General features: G+C 47.8%; 1 protein-coding gene across 1 annotated transcript in view; it reads right to left on the bottom strand.

Moving 5' to 3' along the window:
* The window catches only part of LOC136627995 (glutathione S-transferase theta-1-like), a 54,550-nt gene extending 39,740 nt beyond the window's left edge, over positions 1-14,810 (bottom strand). The window contains exons 1-2 of the mRNA XM_066603554.1: positions 14,661-14,810; positions 11,123-11,210 (exon numbers count right to left, since the gene is read on the bottom strand). Of these exons, the coding sequence (XP_066459651.1) occupies positions 11,123-11,210; positions 14,661-14,775 (203 nt within the window). The 5' untranslated portion in view covers positions 14,776-14,810. The remainder of the gene's footprint in view (positions 1-11,122; positions 11,211-14,660) is intronic.
* Positions 14,811-15,496: the final 686 nt, after the last annotated feature.

The raw sequence follows: 15,496 nt of genomic DNA, 5'->3' as shown, positions 1-15,496 counted from the left end.
TCTGAAGAAAATGGCAGGAAGAAGCCTGAGGGATCCTTCTGTGAAGCTCTGGCCCTAGCAACAGGAGCTGTTTGGTGAGAGGAAGCGAGAGCTGATATAAGGAGGTGCTGGCAGGACGCTTCAGTTTTTTTGTTTTTTTTTAATACAGTATCACAAGAGTGTTCCTCTCGCCCGCCCTCTTGTTTAGCTTCCCGCTTGTCACGGCATGTTTAAATGAAGGAATGCTGCCTGCCTCCTGTGGGCGGGTATAAAGATGGATTAAAGATTGGTTATTAGTGTAGACTTGAGTAGGTAAGACTCAGGCTACATGTTATACATGTTGGGGTTTTGAGTTAATATTTATAAGGTGACCCCGTTTAAAATAAATGCCACAGCCTTTCAGATCCACGCTGACATCTGTGTTTTCATTTCAGGTATATGTTTAGATATTAATATAGAGCATAACATTCCATGAAAATGAATGATAAGCGCCCAGTTTAAATGGAACTTCAATGTAAGCCATCCGCACAAAAAACAAAAAAAAAAGCCATTTTTCTTCCGCTTGCGGAAATCGCAATTAGTTTCCACAAGTGTGCAGGAAAAGGTGTTTTTCCATAGCATGCTATGGATGGCATTTGCTGCCGATCCGTGGTGCGGACGCCCGCCGCAAAATTCATCTGCGTGCAGGCGCCCTTAAAGGGGGCACTATTGTTACGTTTGGTCACTACTACCAAGGGGGCATCTATACCAATTGAGGGCACCATTATGCTGTGTTACACAAAACGATCATCATACAAACGAGTGAAAATGAAGGATAACTGTTCAGCTTAAATGTAAGCCAACGTCTGAACAACAAGCGCACGATTCTCGTTCGTTCTTCAGTTTCAACTAGCATAAACATCAGCTTGTGCCTTCATCGGGCAGTTTTAAGCGCTGATCTTCAGTCTCGCCACCCGAGAGCGAACAAGCTGGTGATGACGTCCGGCTCACTCTGGCAAACAAGAATAGTGGGATTACTAAGTAAAGACACTAAAAGAGGCCGCAATACTGAGTGGAGACACTGCTGAATAAGGGCACAGATACCAAGATGGGGGTATTCTTCTGAAGTGTGGGGGCACCATTACTGATTTGAGGGAGCCATAACTAAGTCAGGCACACAGGTGACATTAGTACCTTAAGAGGGCACACAAAAAGGTGATTATACCAACCCGATTATCGGGTTATCTCCACGACAGCACCACTTGATAGCCTCCTCCTGGTTGGACAGGAACACAGAGAGGTTAAAAGCTCCCCCCTCTCCCACCTTCCTCAGTGGTTTTTAACAAATTGCTGGGGGTAGGAGCTTAACTTAAAGGGGTTGTCCCGGAGAAGCAAGTGCAGTTATGCACTTCTGTATGGCCATATTAATGCACTTTGTAATATACATCGTGCATTAAATATTGGCCATACAGAAGTTATATACTTACCCCCTCCTGGTGCTGGCGTCCCCGTCTCCATGGCGATGACTAAACTTCTCCTCTGGTCGCCGCAACAGTCGCGCTTGCGCAGAGAGGAATCCTCTTCTGGAGGGTCCGGGCTCACGAGCTACGTCCTGGCTTCTCCCCCCTTCTCAGCGTCATCGCGTAGCTCCGCCCCCGTCACATGGTGCCGATCAGCCAATGAGGTGGCTGGAATCGGCAGTGGAGCACAGACAGCAGAAGAACATCCACGGTGCACCATGGGAGAAGACCCGCAGTGCATCGTGGGAGAAGACCAGCGGCAGCCATCTTGGAAAGAAGATTTTTTTTAAGTTGCTGAACGGGGATTCAGGTAAGTGAATTTTTTTTTAATAACACCTGGCAGCAGTATTCCTTTACAGGTACTGGGCAAAAAAATTTTTTCCTCTTTAGGCGAGGGACAACCCCTTTAAATCTTTACCTAACTGGTATTTTAACCTATACTTTTCCTCATGGAAATTATATTTCATAAATATTTCCTAGTATTTTTTTAAATATATATTCTCTTTTTTTTGGGGGGGGGTTACGGGTGCTGTCGTGGAGACTCGCGAAAACCCGATTATCAGATAGGTATAAATCACCTTTGTCCAAGTCGTCTCCACGACAGCACCACTTGGGACGTACCAACTAAAAATTTTTAGGGTGGGATTGCTGCCGAGAGGACCTTATGTCCAAACACCATGTCCTCGTCCAGCTGCACCTTTACCCTATACTGTTTAACAAAATTGTGCGGCTTCTTCCTAACTGCAGCCTTGCATATCTGTTCAACGGACTCTGAACTATGCTCGGCCCATGAAGACGCTACTGTCCTTGTGGAGTGGGCTTTAAGAACAGAGGGGACTTCTTTTCCTAGGGCCCTATAGGGTTCTGCAATGGCCAGGCGAATCCACCTGGCTATGGAGCTTTTTGCAGCTTTGTTCCCTTTATTTGGGCCAAAGAACTGGACGAACAAATTGTCGTCTTGTCTCCAGTGACTTGTGGTGTTAATATAACTCAGGACCACTCTCCTGACATCCAGACAATTTAGGGCTTTTTCCCTCTCGCCCTTCGGTTTATCGAAGAACAAGGGGATCACTACATTCTGAGCTCTGTAAAAGGGTGATGCCACCTTTGGCATAAAGGCTGGGTCTGATTTGAAGACTAAAGTTGTGTCAGTGATTTTAAGGAACGGGTGGCAGATAGATAGGGCCTGTAGTTCACTAACCCATCTTGCTGAGGTAATGGCCACCAGGAAGACTGTCTTGATCGTGAGCATTCTTATTGAAAGTGGTTCGATCGGGTCGAAGGGTTCTGCTGACATAGCTTTCAGGACCCAATTTAGATTCCAGTCCGGAAATATATTTGTGGGCCTGGGTCGTAACCTATCTGCTGCTGTCAAGAATCTGCTAATCCACCTGCTCTCTGATAACTTGGTGTCGAGTAGAGTACTAAGGGCTGCGACCTGAACTCTTAAGGTGCTTGGGGAGAGGCCCATATCCAGGCCCTTCTGCAAGAACTCCAGAATTAAGGGGATGTCCGGAAAGGAACCCCGAGATTCTCTTCCCTGCCTCCACCACGAGATAAACTTCCTCCAGACTTTTTGGTAAATAAGGTTGGTTGTTCTCTTCCTACTCGACATTAGGGTCCGGATTACTTTCTCAGAGAACCCTCTTCCTCTCGGTGTGGATTCTTCAAGATCCATGCTGTTAGGTGGAGTTTGTCTATATTCGGGTAGCTTAGAGGTCCCTGCGTCAGTAGATCTGCTTGGGCAGGGAAGATGACTGGGTCCTGGATGCTTAATGCTCTTAGAAGACCGAACCAGCTCCTCCTCAGCCAGAAGGGGGCCACTAGAATCAGCATGCATTTCTGGGATCTGAAGTATTGCAATACTCTTGGAATCAACGGTATTGGAGGAAAGGCATATATAAGCTTTCTGCCCCAATTCTGTCTGAGGGTGTCTACCGCTGTTGGCTGGTCCCCTGGTCTGAGGGAGAAGAAGTTCTTCACCTTGGCGTTCTCTTTGCTTGCAAACAGATCTAGTTGTGGGGGTCCCCACCTGTCTGTCAGGACTCTGAACGCCTCCTCAGATAGAGACCACTCTCCTGGGTCTATACGCCTTTTGCTGAGGAAATCTGCCTTCTGGTTCAGCGACCCTTTTAGATGTGTTGCCGAGATTGAGAGGACTCGGCCCTCTGCCCAGCGGAAGATTTTTTGCGAGATGCCCTGTAGGGCTGGTGACCTTGTTCTTCCTTGGCGCCAGATGTAAGCAACCGCCGTGGTATTGTCTGACAGGATTTTTACGTGTTAATTGTTTACTGAGTCCCCCAGCTGTTGGAGGGCCTTCCAAACCGCCTGGAGTTCTCTGTAGTTTGATGACTGACCTCTTATCTCCTGTGGCCAGGGACCTTGTAGAAGTTGGTCTCCCACGTGCGCCCCACCCCCACCCCCAGGCACTTGCGTCTGTCATGATGTATGTGGCTGGGTTCTGAATCCAGTGGACTCCTTTTTGCAGGTTCACTGGGGACGTCCACCAGCGCAAGGATATCTTCACTGAGTTCTTGATGCGCATCTTTGTTCCTAGTGAGGACTGTTTTCTGTCCCAGACTGAAAGAACTGCGTTCTGCAGGGGTCTGGTATGCACTTGGGCCCATGCTACCCCAGGGATGCAGGATGTAAGGCTCCCTAGGAGGGACATGGCCTCCCAAACTGTACATGACCTCCTCAGTAGAAAAGTCCTGACTAGCTGAAGGATTTTCTGTATTTTTATCTCGGAAAGAAAGGAGCATTGAGTTTCCAAGTCAAGCGTTATGCCCAAGAATACCTTTTCTCTGTATTTCTTCCAGTTTACTATCCAACCTACGAATTGGAGCAGACCGAGAACCGTCACCAGGTGTTCCGCCAAGAGCGCTCAGGACCCTGCTATGATCAGAATGTCGTCCAGATAAGGTATTATTAGGATTGATCTTTGCCTTAGGTAGGCTGCTACCTCTGCCATGATCTTTGTAAAAATTTGTGGCACTGAGGAAATCTCGAAGAGAAGGCATTTGAACTGAAGAGGACTTGTTCTTCTGCCCATGTCTAGTGCGAATCTCAGGTACTTCTGAGAATCCCGGTGGATCAGCACATGAAAGTACGCATCCTTTAGATCTATAGACGCCATATAGGCTCCCTTTGGTATCAGCTTCACTGTTGAGGAGATTGACTCCATCTTGAACTTCCGATATCTGATAAAGGCATTCAGGGGTTTTAAGTTGATCATCATGAGTGACTTTCTGAATGGTTTCCTTATCAGAAAGAGTCTGGTGTAGTGACCCTGGGTCTCTTCATTTGGAGGTACAAAAGATACTGCATTTGAATGTAGCAAGTCCCAGACGCTCTGTTGGAGTAGGTGTAGTTGTTGTGCTGAGCCTCCTGTGGTAACATTTCATTTTGGGGGGGGACCCCAGTTCTATTTGGTATCCCTGCTGTAGGACCTCTGGGATCCATGAGCCCTCGGAGATTGAGGCCCATCGATCTGCAAAGTTCCCCAGCCTTGCCCCCACTGGGATGGCGTCAGGGTTTTTGCTTTGTTGGGTCCCCCTGATGGGGGTTGAAGAGGAAATTCTTCCCTCTACCCCCCTTGGGGTAACTCCAACAGCCCGTCTTGCCCTTGCCCATATATGACTCAGACTGCTGCGCTGGGGCCCAAAAAAAGGTCTTCCCCTTCTGTTGTTTCATCTCTGGAAACCCCTTCTTCCCGTCGGATGCCTTCTTGAGAATTTTGTCGAGATCTGGGCCAAAGAAATTGGCCATAGAACAGTTTGTTTTTTGAGGCTAGATCGCTCAACCAGAATTTTAGCCATAAAACTCTTCTGGCTGAATTGGACAGGGCTGTCGCCTTTGCTGAGAGCTTTACCGCCTCCGCTGACGCGTCTGCCAGAAAATTTGTGGCCATCTTCAGAATAGGGAGAGAATTTACAATCTGCTCACTTGGTGTCTTGTTAGATATATGGAGCTCCAGCTACTCTAGCCATATTCCTAGGGTCCTGGCCACGCATGTGGCTGCAACCCTCGGTCTGAGGGTACTAGCTGCTGCTTCCCAAGATCTTCTCAGGAGGCCCTCAGCCTTCCGGTCCGTCGCATCTTAGTTGCGTGGCATCCTCAAGGAGCAGGGTTGTTCTTTTCGCCATCGGGACATCCACTCTGAGTATCTCCCAGCTTGCGCACACCTCCTCCAACGAGTATCGCCTTTTAACCCCCCTGGAGGAGAAGGATCTTGCGTCGGGTTTTTCCATTCCTTCTGTATTAGCTTGGAAATGTTACTATGGACTGGGAAGGTATGTCTGCGTCTTTCCCCTAATCACCCGAAAATCTCGTCCTGGATTGTACGCGGCTCTCTGGGTTCCTCCATTTTAAGGGTGGCCCTCACTGATTTAATGAGCTCTGCTAAATCCTCCTGATGAAATAGATATTTTTTGTAATCCTCTTCATCTGAGGACTCTTTGGGTGCTGGTTCTTCCAGCTCTGTCCCAATCAAGCTTCTTTCAGAGTCTGAATATCCTTCTGGGCTATACGACCTTTACTGGCGCTTAGCCCTGGATGCCCCTTCCGGCGGCGCTATTTGCGATGTCAGAGCTGACCGCACTTCCTCCTTGACCAGCTTTCTGACATCTTCTAGGAAACCCTCTGATTCCTCTTTAACCAGCCTGGCTACGCGTGCCTTGCATTCCAGCATACTACAAATGGACCTTGCATGAACTTTTTGCCCCACGGGCTACTTACGGCCCCCACTGTAGCTGACGATTCAGAGATGTCCAGTGCTGGAGCACTCATCTAACCAGTGCTGCAGTCACTTTGGAGCAATACAAGCCAGCCTTATAGCAATGGCTTACCTGTCCTGTATATCCTCTCTCTGGCTCCTTTAATCTTTAAATTTGGCACCTCCACACCAAGCCCTGCCGGCTGCTCATGTCCGGCAACGTGATGCGGTGCCCCGCCCCCCTCCGGCAAAGGGACTTAGAGAGCGCCGTGCACTGCCCTTTGCAGCCAGAGAAGAGGTCTGCGCAGACGGAGGAGGAGAGCTAAGGCCCACACTTTGTACCCCCTATGGGACACCGTGGGAGGAACCTGGCCCAGGGGAACCACCCCATGTGGCGTCCCAGGAGCCGCTCGTCGGGAAGGGAGGATAGGCTGACCCACTGCCCTCCGATCCGCACGGTGAGTTCTTTATGCTGGCGTCTCCACCTGACAGGACAGGAAGACACTGAGGAAGGTGGGAGAGGGGGGGGGGGGGGAGTTTTTAACCTCTTGGTGTGTTCCTGTCCAACCAGGAGGAGGCTATCTCAAGTGGTGCTGTCGTGGAGACGACTGGGAAAACACTACTTTCAAGGGGCAACATTACGGTCTACAGCAGCGATTCTCAATCAACGTGCTGGGAATCACTAAGCCGACAGGGTTATCCAGACAGCTCCTGTTCAGATACACCAGGGGGTCGAGAGTGGAAGCACTGCTCCGACCTCTGTAGGGGCCGACACACCTCATTGAAATCAGTGGGAGCTGCGCTTGTAATTGCAGCCTGGGGTACCATGAATTTCAACGAGACCTGCCAGCCACTACACAGCGCTGCTGCTCCAACCCTGGTGTATCCCGGCTGGCACTGCCTTTACTCACCCCACCTGAAGCTCCGATGGCGCAGAGCCGTCTGTGTCTGCTGACATCTGCGCTGAAGGGAGAGGTCAGACTCCGCAGCGGTTGCCACTGGACCAGAGCTGCAGGTGGGGTGAGTGTAGTCTGTAGTGATGCTGCCCAGCCAGACGCCAATAGGGGGGCTGCTATTGGCCTCTGGCCGGGCAGCATTCTTGGGACTATTATGGGGGCCATTATTACTACTGGGGCTTGCTCACATAAGCATAAGCGCATTTCAGTCGTGCAAAAACTATGCTCATATGAACAAACCCACATAGAACAATGGGTTCTATTCACTGCATATTACCTGCGCAAAAATTACACCTGCAATTACAAGCACAGCTCCCATTGATTTCAGCAAGAGCTGCGCTTGCAAGTACCGGCCCCTACACAGAGGCCGGAGCAATGCTTCCACTCAGATCTTGGTGTATGCCAGCAGGCGTTGCCTGGAAAACATCTTTGGACTTGGTACACACGTCGTGGATTTGCCATGGAATTTATGTGCGGACCCTCCATACAGATATTCCACAGCATTTACTGTAGCAGTAAAGGGGATGAGATTTCAAATAGCTCATCCACAACTGCAGAAGAAAATCCACACAAAACCAGTGTGGAAATTGACATGTGGAATTTAATTCTGCGCATTGTCAATTTTATTGCCGTTTCCACTGCAAAATTCACCTCTTCTCAATTCTGCACAAAAACCCTCTTCAAATTCTGCACTAAATGGGTTTTGGAGGCAGAATATCCGCTGCGGACATTTCACAGCAAGACAGCCCCATGTGGACCCAGCTTTAGGGTAGGTTCCCACGTAGCGGAAGCACTGCAGATTCTGAGTAGGAGAAAATTCTGGAACATAATTCACAGCATTTCTGCAAGAGACAAAGAACCTAAATACGCACCATTGGGGTTCATTTTGACTCAAAATTAGCAGTGAATTTCAGACGATACGACGCTCTCACCTCTGAAGTATTTGTGCTCTTGGCACCTCCTTCACCAGGCACCCTCTAGTGAGGGTAACACCGCAACACCGCTGGTCAGTTGAAACAGAAGTGGTCAGTGGTGCTGCGCTCCCTAGAGGCTGCTATGCAAGTCATACATCGTGATAGGTCATGCCCCAGCCTCATGCCCCAGCCACATCCCCTTTTTACCATGGGTTCCTTTACCCCTTAAGGACGTGGACCCTTTCCCCTCCCCCCCCCCCCCCCCCCCATTTTAATTTTTTCCTCTCCCCTTTAAAAAAAATCATAACTCCTTTATTTATTCATTCATCAATGTTGCTGCATGAGGGCTTGTTTTTTGCGGGACAAGTTGCTTTCAGTGGTGCTATTTTAAGTTCCATAGAATGTATTGAAAAACTTTAAAAAAAATTCTAAGTAGAGTAAAGTGAAAAAGAAACGACATTCCGCCATCTTTCAGTAAGTCTTGTTTCTACGGTGCACAAACTGCAACAAAAACGACATGATAACTTTATTCTATGGGTCAGTACGAATACTACGATACCAAACTTGTATAGTTTTATTTACTATACTACTTTTTTTTTCAGACATTTAATTTTTTTCAGTTATTTTCTGCAGTCATCTTGTGCGCGCAATAACTTCTTTATTTTTCCATCGACGTAGTTGAGCGAGGGCTCATTTTTTGCGGGATGTCCTGTAGTTTCCATTAGTACCAATACATACGACTTGTTGATCGCTTTTTATTGCGTTTTTTCTGTGAGGCAGGGTGACTGAAAAAGTGCATTTCTGGCTTCTTTTTTTTCTCCTTTTTTCGGACGACGTTCACCATGCGGGGTAAATAATGTGCTGATTTGATAGGTCGAACTTTTACGGACGCGGCGATACCAAATATATATTTTTATTTTATGGTTTAGATTTTTTAATTATAGATATGGCAAAAGGGGGGGGGGGGGGAATTTAAACTTTTATTACTTTCCCTTTTTTTTTTTACAATTAATAAAACTTTATTAATCTTTTTTAACTTTTCTTTTAAGTCCCCTGGGGGACTACAACATGCGATGCTTTGATCGCTCCTGCAGTATGACGTAATGCTATAGGGGGTGGCTTTATAGGCAGTCACCTAAGGCTTCATACATACCCCAATGCTCCAGGACGAAAATATACATCCTGGAGCGGGAAGGGGTTAAGCTGGGAAAGTCGTCTATAGGGCAAAGTAAGGGCCACAATGGTGGGTGTTACTATATGGGAGCTCTAAGAGGAACGCTTCTTATTTGGCATCAAGATGACCAGTATTACTCTGTGTTGTACAAAAGATGGCACCATGAACCTTGGTGTCTAATACTGCGCCCCCATCTGCTTGGCATTGTTTTCAAGGGTGCCACCTGTGGGGGAACTTTTTTGTGTTAATCATAGTTATGACATTTCTAAGCTATAGTATTTGACAACATCATGCCACATTAACAGGGACAGAAACAGGCACAGAATTGGGGGTAGCAGCAGGATGGAGAGTTTGTATAAATTAGGAAAATGTTGATTGGCTCCTCGCTTTTTCTGTACCCCAAGAGATCTCGTGTTGCGAACATTATAGAGACAAGTCATGGCTGGAAGAAAGTTATCATGGAGGTTTGGGCCAGAAAGCAGAGGGGAACGTGAAGGACTCCAGGCTAAGGCATGTCACCTGATTACTTGATAGAGTAGTACTGCAGCCACTTACAGTGGCATATACCAGTTGTATACACATGGTGGCAATATTGGCCTTTAAGGCAAGAGACTCCAATAATCTGTCTTCTTCTAGTCATGTTTGAGCTTGTTTTAGTAACTGTATGAAGCATGTGACATTGTGTCCACACTGTCCCGATTGGGGAAGGCATTTATTATGTACACCTACAATCATTGTTACACTATCTTGTAGACAACCCAATGTCCCAAATTTAGATGAAATTCCAAGTTTTGGAGGCTACTGCAGGAAGCATGTGGCACCATTATAGCTTTGGGGCACTAGCACTATGGGAGAGTTAGTGACAGGTTCATTGGGTTGTAGTAGGCTGAGGATAGTGTGGAGAGAGGAGTCATGGCTGAGAGCAGTCTTTATGGTGGTCTAGGACGGACTAGAGAGGAGAAAAAAAAAAAAGTAGTATACTAGTTCTGTTAGGGGTTCCCCAAGAGGCACCACTGCTGAGAGGGTACAAAGGAGGCCAGGCTGCGCATTTGCAATTGTGAGTGTTGGATTCTGTGTTGCCCTTCAGCATAATCCCACATGTACTAACGAGAAGCGATCTCTACAGAACAGGGAGAGTCAACATGGAACGGTTTTGATGCAGAATTTCTGTGCGGATTGTCCGCACCGGGATTCCACATGCGGCTCCTAATCCCGGGATCCACGTGCTACGGCCAATCTGTTGTGGAAAAACAATGAGGAAATGGCCATGCATTGCAGAAATTAAAGATGCAGCATGTCCTTTTTTCCCCCCGCTGTATCCTCTCTCCTCTATAGGGGCAGGGAAGGGTGCAGCGGAAATACAGGCGGTGAAGCCGCTCCAAGACCTGCAGCTGTATTTTTCCAGCGGAATTCTCAGATTTTCTGTGTGGCCAATCTGCGAGAATTCCATGGATATCCATCCCGTGTGATCCCAGCCTTAGGCTTTAGCGCCTATTAGACATAACAAGAAGGACCCGATCATCAATTGCTTGAGCAAACAAGCTGGTGACGTCCCCACCAGCTCCTGCAGCCCATTTAGACTGTGCAGTTCTTGTTAAGAATCGTTCACCATTCGTGGGTGAAATACTGAATGATCAGTGTATAAGCTGCATGAACTGGCAGGGTTTGTATGGCGGCTAAACTAAACAAACAAGATCCTCACGATTCTTGTTCAGTCGTTGGCTTAAGTTTAAACTGAACTATTAGTGTTGACCTTCATTCAGACGATTTTGTGAATAATCATTCCACCTAAATGCACCATTAGTGGTCAGTTTGGTAAATCCCACCTGAAGTAGAGTGGGCCATATTCAGATCACACATTCCCTTCAGAGCATTAGATCCTTTACCTCTCCCCCATTGTGAAGTCTCCATCCTTGAGAGCTGGTACCTTACGAAGTGGATTCACCTTGCCAAACTCTTCACTCAAGTGTTCTCCTAAAGAGAGAGGACAAATATTATCTGCAATCATGAACGTTACCAGAAATACCACGCTGAGGGCTTATTCAGACGACCGTATATCAGCTGGGTTTTCACGCTGAGCCGATATACAGTGTCCTTGTCTGCAGGGGGTGGGGGGAGGGGTTGAAGGAAGCATGGAAGAGCCAGGAGCAGGACCTGAGCTCCCGCCTCTTGTCACCATTTGCATTACATGGGGCGGGACGGGGGCAGAGCTAAGCTTCAAGACTTAGCTTCACCCCAGCCCTGCCCCTCCTATTGCAAATAGTGGCAAGGGACTGAGAGGGGGCGGGAGATCAGTGAGACGCAGCTGATATACGGTCGTCTGAATAAGCCCTGAAGGGTCACCGTGTGCAACAAAAAAAAAACCAAAAACAAGCTTTATTTGGAAGTTTAAAGAATTCGGTTAAGTGTTCTCCTAAAGAAAGAGGCCCAAATATTATCTGCAATCATGAATGTTACCAGAAATACCACCCTGAAGTGTAACCTTGTGCAAGAAAAACCCCACAAACTTTTTTTGGAAGTCTAAAGAATTACAATGTTTGACAATATATAGAAAGACACTAATAATAATAAATCTTTATTTGTATAGCGCCAACTTATTCCGCAGCGCTAAAACCGCAATATAAACAAAACGAAGCAAGCACTAAATGGTGGAAGGTGACAAAAGAAGGGAAATGTCCAAATGGGTAATACAGATAGATCAGTTAAAGGGGTTGTTCCGCAGCCCAAACTGAACCCCCCCCCCCCATTATTGCCTTGTAGAGTAAAAGCATCTCACACACACACACACACTACAGCATTACACATAAAACACGATATTCTGCTAACCTTTTTATTCCTTTTCTTCCCCTTATAAAGCTGGCCTGAAAAATTTTTCAAAGATGGCACCGCTGGGTAGTTCCCATGATGCACTGCTTTCTCTCTCTCTCCTCAGCGTGCGCGCTCCCAATGATGCTGGTCACATGACTGGAAGACCACCGTCATTATGAGAAACACACTCTGACATGGTGAGAGCGATATCGGGCTGTGAGCGACAGCCCGATATAGCTCTCTCTCTGCGAGTCCCTTCACTGCTTTGAATGGAGCCAGCAGCCTGCTCTGACAGCTGTAGCAGGAGATTTCTTCATCTCCCCGGCATGTCCCATCATCACTGGACACTGGGACAGTGCTGTCACATCATTGTCACAGTGTCCAGTGATGAGGGGACATGCTGGGTGAAGCAGTCCACTGCAGTCTATGGAGTTAGAACAACAAATAGTTTTATGCATATTCACAGCTTTTAGACGTTGGCAGGTGATACATCTAAATACATCTACAGCGATGAGCCCTAAGGCCTCATGTCCAAGGGGCAGGTCGGATTCTGCATGTGGGAGCCAGCAGTGGAATCAGACCCTGCCCGTGGCCAAACACCCTGCCCACCTGTCCGGGTCTTCTTTTTCTGTACTGCGGATGTGTGCAGAAGAGGCGGTCGGCGCACAGGCACCATATGTGCAGTGAATCTGTGTAGTGGCCGGCACTTGTTACTGCAGGCACGGCTCACGATTTCACTCACTACTATTTTTTGCAGACCTATTTTAGCAGTCTATGGGAGGCACACTGGCACCTCTTTTGGCTTAACCCCTTCCAATCCAGTGTCAGACCTCATCTAAGGGCTCCTGCCCACAAATGGATATTTGCTGTGGAATCCACTGCGGGCGTCCGCACCGCGGATCTGCAGCAAATGGCACCCATAGCAAGCTATGGGAAATGGATTCTTCCTCCACACTTGCGGAAACCAATGAAGCCGTCCGCTCCACGGCCCTTCTGCAGTGTAATTGTGGAAAGGCCGTGGTTTCTGCAGGAAAAGAAGGAGTTTTAAAATAAATAAATTTGTACTTCGCACATTTGACGGCTCGCCGTACAGACCAGCCGCAGTACAGATGAAAAGAGAATACAGCAGGTATGGCGGGCGCCGCTGCTGGCAGAGCCGGATGCCACAGCCGAGTTCTGCATGCGGAATCCTGCTCTGCCGTGTGCAGCCGGCCATACACTGAGATTTCCCTGCATATATCCCATGTCAGACGAGGTCTGACGCGTTTCGAACACCATGCAGGAGGGGGTCGTCCTCGGAATTCTCTTCTGTATATTACAGGATGTAGGAGAGCGGTCCGATGTCAGATATCTCCTGCACAGTGGAATATACATATCAACTCATTTAACCCCTTAGTGACCACCCTATCATGTTTTTACATCCTGCCGCTGTAGGGAGATCGCAGTGCAATCTCCCTCCATACATCATGGGTGTCAGCTATTTCTTACAGCTGACACCCGTGGGCAACAGCCCCGACAAGCCACGTGGCCGATTGTGGCTGTTAACCCTTTAAATGCCGCTGTCAAACCTGACAGCGGCATTTAAATCCCCAAAATGATGTTCAGGGGTCCCGTACAGCCCCCCCCCCCCCCCCCCCCCGCGGTGAGATAGGGAGAGCCAGGTGGGTGTCATGGCAGCCAGGGTCCTTCTGAAAGGCTCCAGGGCTGTCATGGCAGAATGCCCATCAAGCCATCCCCATGGGGTGGCTTTACAGACTTCCTGTCAGAATGTCTAAGTGCTATAGCATTACATCCTACTGCAGGAGTGATCAAAGCATCGCTAGTTATGGTCCCTTCTGGGGACTAAGAGAAAAGGTAAAAAGAATAAAGTTTTATTAAAAAAAAATTATTATATAATAATATCTAAATAACAAACTGCGTCTGTAAAAGTCCAATCAAAGTAATGCATTATTTACTGCACACTGTAGGTCGTCCAAAAATAAATAAAGAACGCCAGAAATGCACTTATTTTTGGGTCACCATGTTGCCTAGAAAAAAAAAAAATCTAATAAAAAGTGATCAAAATGTCATATGTATTCAAAAATGGTACCAATGGAAACTACAGGATGTACCGCACAAAATGAGCCCTCGCTCATTATGTCGACGGAAACGCTCATCGCAGATAATCCCAGCATGCCACGATTTCAATCCCACAAGTGGAGAATCGCAGTCTTCTCCGCTTGTGGATGTTGGGCTACACTTTCCATGGTTAGCATGTCATGCAAGGTCTGCGGGCGATTTATCACCACGGATCTCACAATGAAAACTCGCCCATGGACAGGCAGCCTTATTCCAAGGAATCTACGGTACGCTTTCCCACCCCAAATAAATAAGAGCTGGAGAGCGTGTGGGTGGCAGGGAAATTGGATTGGAAAGGGTTAATAGCCATTTAAATCAGGACAAGGGTGATTCACCCACCCATCTGCTTGCGCAAATACAGATACAAAGTATCCTCGTTCGCTAGCAAAAAAGTTGCACAGGAGAGCGTATGTCGCAATCTGCTTGTTAGAGCTGCCAGCTGACATACTCCGACCACAGGATCCCCCACTGCCCCTCCAGCTTCCCCCTCAGACTGACCTTTGGCTAGCAGCACCACATTGTTCTTGAAGGGGATCTTGTTGGCCTTGGCGAAGAAGTAGACAGCGCGGCAGGGCGGGGAGGCCAGGTCCAGGTAGAGCGCCACCTCCGTCATGGTGCAGGAGCTCAGTACTGCTGTGGAGACTCCAGGAAGAGCCGCAAACTTTATAAGAGCTAGCCACGCCCCCAACTCGAAGCCACGCCCCTGGCTGGTCGGCACTTACTCCGGGTCACCTTTGCTCCACTTGCCGTCTTTTATTGCTGCCTCCTTATTTATTTAGCAGATTTGTATCCACTAACCTGTATTGTGCAAGCTTCTGGAAGGTTTCTCATGTGGAGCAGCACATAGTTCAGGGCAAGAACACAGCAGGCTACATTGTGGTCCTACAAGTCCTGAATGTTGGGCCGGATTCACACGAGCGTACATGTATTTGCGTGCACATGAGAGTAGCATGAACTTTTTCAGCTCGCGAGGCATTTACGTGCAGCAAAAAAAAAAAAAAGGTACATGAAACGGCTAATTAGTCTAATGAGTTCCAGATGTGTTATTTTTCCTGCGCAATTACGCAGTGTTTCACGCATCTCCTAGCATATTTTGCACACATTTGCGCATCCCCCCCTCCCCATTGACTTACTATGGGTATTTTTGGTGTGCAAATGTGCAGGAAAATAGCACATACTGCGGTGTATTTTTTGGGCTCTGGAAATAAGTAGAAAAATGTGCGCACGTGAATAAACACATTGAAATCAATGGATTCTATTCACTTCGTATCGTGCACGCAAATGTTACGCCTCCAAATACACTCACATGAATGTGGCCTTAGGCTGGTTTCACA

The sequence above is a fragment of the Eleutherodactylus coqui genome, chromosome 5 (genome assembly GCF_035609145.1).
Source record: "Eleutherodactylus coqui strain aEleCoq1 chromosome 5, aEleCoq1.hap1, whole genome shotgun sequence".
NCBI lineage: Eukaryota > Metazoa > Chordata > Amphibia > Anura > Eleutherodactylidae > Eleutherodactylus > Eleutherodactylus coqui.
The sequence above is the reverse complement of the archived record's forward strand: the minus strand, read 5'-3'. Positions and strand labels throughout refer to the sequence as shown.